The sequence below is a fragment of the Moschus berezovskii genome, chromosome 22 (genome assembly GCF_049115385.1).
Source record: "Moschus berezovskii isolate FMDL1 chromosome 22, NW_MosBer_1.0, whole genome shotgun sequence".
Classification (NCBI taxonomy): domain Eukaryota; kingdom Metazoa; phylum Chordata; class Mammalia; order Artiodactyla; family Moschidae; genus Moschus; species Moschus berezovskii.
Genome location: NC_142481.1, coordinates 1,236,100 through 1,243,756, shown reverse-complemented (window position 1 = coordinate 1,243,756; position 7,657 = coordinate 1,236,100). Strand labels below are relative to the sequence as shown.

Sequence of the window (7,657 nt, the reverse complement as noted above, 5' to 3'; positions counted from 1 at the left end):
CACTCTCCACCAGAGGACCAGCACCTGGCCGGTTGGCCCAGCGGGACCTCTAACCGCCCTACCTAGGTCTGGAGCTAACAGTCCCCACAGCTGTCTCGCGGTAACCGTTTCCAGGTAAGGGCTACGCGGTAACCTGCGCGAGCAAGGGGCTGCCCCCAGCCCCGCCCTATTACCGGTCCACTTCCTGCAGGTTTGGCTGCGAGTGAACTACATTACCCAGTAGGCGCTGCTTCCTGCGGGGGCGGTGCTCAGCCGACAGCGCAGATATTTCCCCATTGGAACCAGCGAGGCGGGAGTTCCGCCTTCGGGGGGTGGGGCGGCGGTCATTTTGGGAGGTCTCTTGGGTCTGTGTGCTTGATGAGGCTCCGGGAAGCTGGTGTTGAACTGGGGGTGACGGGAGCGGTAAGGCGCGAGAGGAGGCTGGTGTTCTCTTCTCGGCACTAATGCGGGTCTGACGTTCAGCAGCGGCGCCCGGGAGTCACCCGATTCCGACTCCGGGACAGGGATGCCTGGGGCCCGACCTGGTTCACAGCCCCTGTCCCAGCTCCGCCCACAGAGTCCGATGGCTGTGGCCGCTCTGAAAGTCCCGCCTCAGGTAAATGCTCGTCCTCCGGTCTCTCACCGCCGTAGCCCCAGTAGACGCTAAAGGCCCCCTTGACCGTCCCCTGCTCAAGCCCCTGGTTCCAGGTCTGTAAGGAAATAGTGGGTGAGAGGCCGTATTTCTGTCAGCCAGTATGATGGGGCGTGGGAGAGGGTTACAGGCCGCGGGACCGGCAAGATCAAAGCCTCGAAACAGTAACTGAGAGTCTTAAACTTGAGATTTGTCTGGAGTCTGCACGCAACCGCATGAGAGGATGAATCACACGGGACCAGGCAGCCGCAGCAGCTGGGCCTTCATTGTGCTGCCGCCAGTGGCCAGGGAGGGTTGTGAAGAGGAGAGGCTCAATCTGTGTGTCAAAATTGTCCAAAGTCTTCGCAGGGAAAAAGAGACAGGGGTAGGGGTGATGAGAGTGTGAGTGGAGACTGGAAGACCTGTGACGAAGTAAATACCATGGAGTGCTGATGGGCTCTGGACTGTCGTCGGTGGTGGCCAGAGAGGGAAGAAATGATCAGGTCTCTCACAGGCTTTAAAAGCGGGACAGACAAGACTTCCTGCTGCACCGGCTGTGGCTGTGAAAGTGTAGGGAAGGAAGGACGAACCTGTTTTTTGGTTTGCAGGGAGCAGGTTTCAGGGAAAAGATTGGGAGTTGAATTTTGGACGTGGTAACCCTGAGGTTTCCCAGAGTGGAGGTGTCACATGGGCAACTTGCTCGCTCACCTTAGGGGTTCCAGGGTTCCAGGGAGGGATCTGGGCTGGAAATATCCAAGGGATGGTGGAGGGTGACCTGGTCTGCAGCACAAACTGGGGCTTATATTTAGAAGGGAGAATGTTAAGGTTTTTATTTCAGATGAGCCTGGAGGGTGGGCCACCTCCAGAGGGGTGGATTCCTGTTCTCCAAAGTGATTCTGGCTGGTGTGGAGGAATGGTTAGCAGACCCAGGTCTGGGCTGGCGACTGAGATGGTCAGTGGTGTAGATTTGCCACTCCAGGCTCAGCAGGCCCTCTTTTCCCCTCGTGGAGAAATAGAACACTCAGGTAGGCTAGTAGGGCATCTCCTTTGATGCCTAAGTTCCCCCAGCTTTTAGGACAGGAGGCATGAGTAGCTGCTCCAGTGGAAAGGCCTCTAGCAGGCTTCCCTCCAGGAGAGTGTATACCAGGCAGCCAGTTGCCAATTGGACTAGTAGCTACTCAGTTTTCTCAAGTCAAATCCTCCAGTTTCTTATAAATACTCATTTAACACTAACTGGTGAAAATAAATATATACATATGTACATAAATATGTATGTATATACATACACACATAGGCAGTTAAGACAATGCAGCTTTAACAAGCTAACATGTAATTAGTTGAAATATCAATATCCTGCTAAGCATTTGATTAAATCAAATATCTTCAATATTGTATTTTCTTAGTTAAAAGGCATGTTGAAAAAGTACATTTTTAATACCAACCAGGAAATACTGACAGAAGCATCACTTATGAGGACAGTGAGAGTTGATAGTTAGAACTTGATGCATAGAAATGAACAAACAATAGCCCTCTTGGGTGGACACCATTATTATCCACATTTGACAGATCACAATACTGCACAGGGAGGTTGAGTATTTGTCCAAGATTACACAGCTGTTAAGAGGCATGCATCACCAAGGACTGAGGTACCTTGGTTGAGCCACTGGGGCCCAATATTATTGCTTGCTTCTCATGGCCTGGCTTTTCCATAGGTTGCTGTGGCTGTGGAGTGGCTTCCAGACCATGAAGAGGTAAGTGATAGGTGTCCGAGATCCTTACCCTTTTCACCTCCTGCTTGCCTGGGCTCCAGGATTGTAGCATCCTAGGACTTGTTTTACCTGCTATGCTCCTCACCCTGCCATCTAAGATCCCTGGAAGGTGGTCATCTAAGATCAGGTCCCTGAGTGCAGGCCAGGAATCATATGGTTTGGTTCCCATTTCTGGCAGCCAGTGGCATGAAGCCTAGAAGAGAGTCCATTCACAGTGATCGTTAGAAAATATTAGAGGTGAGGTTGAGCTGGGAATGTCGAGCAAACTTAGGTCCCCCTCATTTGTGGTGGAAACAGCAAGAAGCAGAAGTTAGACCTGGAATGGTGGTCTGCAGAGGTGCACCTCAATTCAGAGGGTGGTGGGAGCCACAGGAGGTTTAGAGCAGAAGGAACTGATCTGAGCCAGGCTTATTAAGCAGACTGTTGGGTGGTAGGGAGACCAGGGAGGAGGCTACTACAACAGCCCAGGTGAGATGGGCCAGAGTAGTGGCAGTGGAGGTGGGCAATGTGTTGGGAGTGTGTGTTCGTTCTTCCAAGTAGGTCTGAGCAGACTATCTGATGTGGAAGGTTGGGAGAGAAAAGAGGAAGAGTCAGGTGATTCTGAGATATTTGACCTCAGTAGCTAGAAGGAGGGAAGTGCCACCACATCCAAGTCGGTGGTAAGAGGAATTCTCACTGGGAATGAGTTAGGTTCTGGCTGTTGAACCCAGAAATCCTTGAGTGGATTCCTCCCCTGGGTACCTGGACACACAGTCTGGAGTTCAGGTGAAGGGTTCAGATTGGATTCACCCACAGTGTGGATGGTGCGTGGGCCAGGATGGAGCTGTGATCAGATTTGGCAGGGGGCACCTTCAGGTCCCATGGCAGTGCATTAGGTAACAAGGGAGGGGAGTGTGGGGCTGAGGACTGGGTCTCTTGCTGGATGGGGTGCTGGGTTTCATAGAAACACATGAGGGGAGTGTAGTGGTCATGGTGGGGAGGCGTTGTAGGGGTGAGGAGGATCTGGCTAGAGGCCGGATTTCCGTGGGGCGTGGACATGAGATGCAGACGGAGACCAGGCAGGGAGATGAGAGCAAAGCTGGTGCTACTGCTGATTCATCCAGCTGCGGGTTCCCCAGGCTCTTGTTCTTATTGCTGTGAGGACCTGGAGGTCAGCACAGTCACACGGGGTCCTCTGGGAATTTTGGTGGGCATGATATGAGACAAGTGGACCTGGGCTTTGAACAAGTGTCAGAGGATGTTGAGACTGGTCAGGGGACTGCTCTGTAACACAGAATGGAAGAAGGCTGGGTGTACCTGAGATCTACTCCATGTTTCAAGATGCTGAGGATGAAGCCAGGGTAAGGGCCAAGCAGGGTCAGGGCCATGAGGGAGGTGTGGTGTGAAGAACAGTATGCGTGTTGGGAGAGAGTGCCAGCTGTTGGCCTCAGGCCCTTGTGCTGGGGTGAAAGGAGAAGGGGACTCCATTTTGGTTGTTCTTGGGAACCATAGTCTGAAGGATCCTGGGTGAATTGTCTTGCAGAAGGGTGAGGCTCTGTAGGTCAGCACCAGAGCTCAGACGACACCTGTCCCCCACCTGTTGTTGCTGAGGGCAGAACACGGTGATCACTGGGGTGGCCAGGAGGGTGGGCGTCAGCTGTACCAGGGCCTCGTATTCCACTGAGATGAGGAGCTTGGGAGGAGGGTTAGAGTCCCAGGGAAGAAGGCTGCATGTAAACTGAACCATCCCCATTGTGGCAGGGCCGAGTGACCTTTGAGGACGTGGCTGTCTACTTCTCCTGGGAGGAGTGGGGGCTCCTTGATGAGGCCCAGAGGCTCCTGTACCATGGGGTGATGCTGGAGACCTTCTCACTGATGGCCTCTCTCGGTAAGGTCCTTGCACCCTACAGCTCCTCCCCTCTCCAAGGGCAGGTCCGTCCCTCCCAAAGCTGGTCTGTGAGTACTGCATCCTTTCTTGTGTCCTAGAGTAGGTATAACAGCCAAGCCTGGGTGCACCACCCCCTTCTGTCCCCAAGCTGCTCCATGGTTGTGCAGGAATGGGTTTGGGGATCCCAAGTGTTGCAGTCAGATGGATCCTATGCTACTGGCCTCTCCCTGGCCTGGTGATGCCAAAGAGATCCACGGCAGTCCAACACCCCACTTTGGCCCTCCTCTTTTGGCTGATGTGGGATCTGCCTGTGTCAGGAACTGAGGCACTGACCTGGCCACTGCTTGACCAGGATGTTTCTGCAGCATCTTTTTCCCATCTTCTTGTTGGTTACACTCAGCCTTAGTTCCTGTGGGCTGCTGAGGAGTGGGTCACTTTGACCCTCCTGCCTTGTTCCTTCCTGTAGGACTTACATCGTCCAAGACCCATGACATGACTCAGCTGGAGCAGCGGGGGGAGCCCTGTGTGCCTGCTGGGGCAGTCTCACCCACAGCCACACCAGCAGGTACTTGGAAGGAGGTGGTGGAGGGTGGGGTTGAACCCAGGGATGAGTTCGCACCAGGAGTCTCCCCAGGGGGCCCTGATGTTTTGTTGTTAGACAAGGGGCCAAGGCTGATTTCCATCTTTTTTCCGTCAGCTGCCCACATCTCAGCTGCCAGGGCTGTCACCTACCCTCTCTTCCACTCCGCAGTGCTCGCCAACAGTGGCCTCATTTTCTACTGTTTTATGACATGGCCAGTCAGCTGTGGCCATGAGAGGAAACACAGGAGAGCCTAAGGAAAAGAAACAAGGTTGATTGTGCTCACAGGTCCAAAGAGGTAGTCCCTACCCGCCGAGGGGGGGAGCGGGGGTCACACTGGAGGGAGTGGGCTCCAACAAGTGGGGGAAGCAGAGGGTGAGGACCTGTCAGCAGATGCCTTTGTTGGTGGGGAGAGTACAAGAAAAGGCACGATGGGATTTTATGGGTGCATTTGAACATAACTAGGTCACACTCAGGGGAGGACAAGAAGGGCTGCTTGTACGGGGGACCAGCCTCCTCACACCAGTGTGCCTGGCCTGGGTGCTCCAGCCTGTGTTTTGGGATGCTGACACAGCCGGAAATAGGGAGCTTCACAGGTTATAGTACAGTTGAAGCTGTGGTATCTCAACATCCTTAGCAATGCTCACTGTGATGGGTGACACTTGCCACCTAAGTTGTGGTGATGCTAAAGGTCACTGGAAGATTTGGGTTTTGCCATTGAAAGCAAGTTGCGACAAAGGTGACAACAAGAAGGGTCCCAGGAACCCCTTACTGCCTGTGTCAGACACGTTTGAGGGTACTGCCTCGTCCCACCAGTCTACATACTCCACAGACACTTCATCAGCATTTCTGCACTTGCAGGTTGTTGGTGTGGAGCAGAGGCTGACAAGGCACCTTCTGAGCAGAGTGGCTGTGTAGAACTGGACAGAGCAAACCTTCACCAACACCAGACCCTGAACTCTGGAGAGAAACCCTCAACAAGAGAAGAGCATGAGGGGAGTGGGAAGGTCTCCCCAGGAAGCTCTGGTCTTCCCAAGCCTCAGGCAGCTCCTAGTGAAGGGGAGCCATGTAGGAGCACCAAAAGTGGGGAGGGCGTTCCCCCTGGAAAAAGGCATTACAGGTGTAGTGAGTGTGGGAAAGCCTTTGGTCAGAAATACTTACTTGTTCAGCACCAGAGACTACACACGGGAGAAAAGCCTTATGAATGCAGTGAGTGTGGGAAATTATTCAGCCATAAATCCAACCTTTTTATACACCAAATAGTTCACACTGGTGAAAGGCCTTATGGGTGTAGTGAATGTGGAAAATCCTTCAGCCGCAATGCTGACCTCATTCAACACCGGAGAGTCCACACTGGAGAAAAGCCTTTTAAATGCAGTGAATGTGGAAAAGCCTTCAGGCACAATTCCACACTTGTTCAGCATCACAGAATCCACACTGGAGTAAGGCCTTACGAGTGCAGTGAATGTGGGAAGTTCTTTAGCTTTAACTCAAGCCTCATGAAGCATCAGAGAGTTCACACTGGAGAAAGACCTTATAAGTGCAGCGAATGTGGGAAATTCTATAGCCACAAGTCAAGCCTTATTAATCACTGGAGAGTTCACACTGGAGAAAGGCCTTATGAATGCAGCGAATGTGGGAAATTTTTTAGCCAAAGCTCTAGCCTTGTGCAACACCGAAAAGTTCACACTGGAGAAAAGCCTTTTAAGTGCAGTGAATGTGGAAGATTCTTTAGTGAGAATTCTAGCCTTGTTAAACACCAGAGAGTTCACACTGGAGCAAGACCTTATGGGTGCAGGGAATGTGGTAAATTTTTCCGTCACAGCTCCAGCCTTGTTAAGCATCGGAGAATTCACACTGGAGAAATGCCTTATGAGTGCAGCAGTTGTGGGAAATCATTTAGCCAGCGTTTCAACCTTATACAGCACCAGAAGGCTCACAGTGGAGAAAAGTCTTGCAAGGTTCAAATGTGATGGACCCTTGCTTTTCTACCTGAGTATTAGATTTTCTCAAACAAATGTTTCTTCACTTGCTGTATATCCTTCAGATCACTTCCAGAGGCTTTACATGATGTTTTTATAATTTTCATCCATTTCCCTGGGAAGCAGGCCTGCAAAGCTCCTCACACTGTCATCCTGGAAGCTGATGCAAATATTTAACTTTTTAAGAGTTTGCCACCTTGTATTCTAAATGGTTATGCCATTTCACATTTCCTGGAGTGTGTTTGTTTTCCAGTTTCTCCATATCTTTGCTGAGTTTTGTATGTAAAATATTGGCCATATATTTTTAGCAATTCTAGGGAATGTCTAGTAGTATTTCATTGTGGTTTAAATTTGCATTTCCCTAATGACTTGGTGTTCAGTATTTCTCCCTGTGTATTTGCCATCATATATTTTCTTTAGTGAATTATCTGATCAAAGTTTTTTGCCTAATATTAAAAGAACTGTCTTGCAATTTCTTAATATATTCTGGATGCAAATAACTCATTTGATATATACTTTACCAATATTTTCTCTAAGTCTGTGGCTTTGGTTTCCTTATCTTAACAGTATCTTCCCTAGAGTAGAATTTCTTAACTTTCATGAAATACAACTTACCCATTTGTTCTTTTACTGACTGTACTTTTTGTATTGTGTTCTTTTTCTCTTATGGTACTTTATCATTGCCTGTAAAAAAAAAAACCTTATCTGGGTATGCTATTGGAGCCCTAAGAGCCCTTTTAAATATCTAATCTTGTGAAATATTTGTTAATTTAAATACAGACAAAGAAGTTCAGTGTATGTAGAAATGTTTACATATGAACATACCCCCTATCTATTCAGTGACAGCCT

The 7,657-nt window shown here is 50.3% G+C and overlaps 1 protein-coding gene across 3 annotated transcripts; it reads left to right on the top strand.

Moving 5' to 3' along the window:
* Positions 1-315: 315 nt before the first annotated feature.
* Positions 316-7,438, top strand: LOC129546384 (zinc finger protein 419-like). Of its 3 annotated transcripts, XM_088830383.1 has the most exons (6): positions 316-595; positions 2,323-2,361; positions 4,120-4,246; positions 4,713-4,811; positions 4,944-5,124; positions 5,688-5,821. In XM_088830383.1, the coding sequence occupies exons 1-5, from the start codon at positions 506-508 to the stop codon at positions 5,081-5,083; spliced, it is 495 nt and encodes a 164-aa protein (XP_088686509.1). In that variant the 5' UTR covers positions 316-505; the 3' UTR covers positions 5,084-5,124; positions 5,688-5,821. The 3 variants fall into 3 exon arrangements, with proteins under 3 accessions (XP_088686509.1, XP_055267262.2, XP_055267263.2); XM_055411287.2 differs by lacking the exon at positions 4,944-5,124 and having other exon boundaries at positions 5,688-7,438; XM_055411288.2 differs by lacking the exons at positions 4,713-4,811; positions 4,944-5,124 and having other exon boundaries at positions 5,688-7,438.
* The last annotated feature ends 219 nt before the right edge of the window (positions 7,439-7,657 follow it).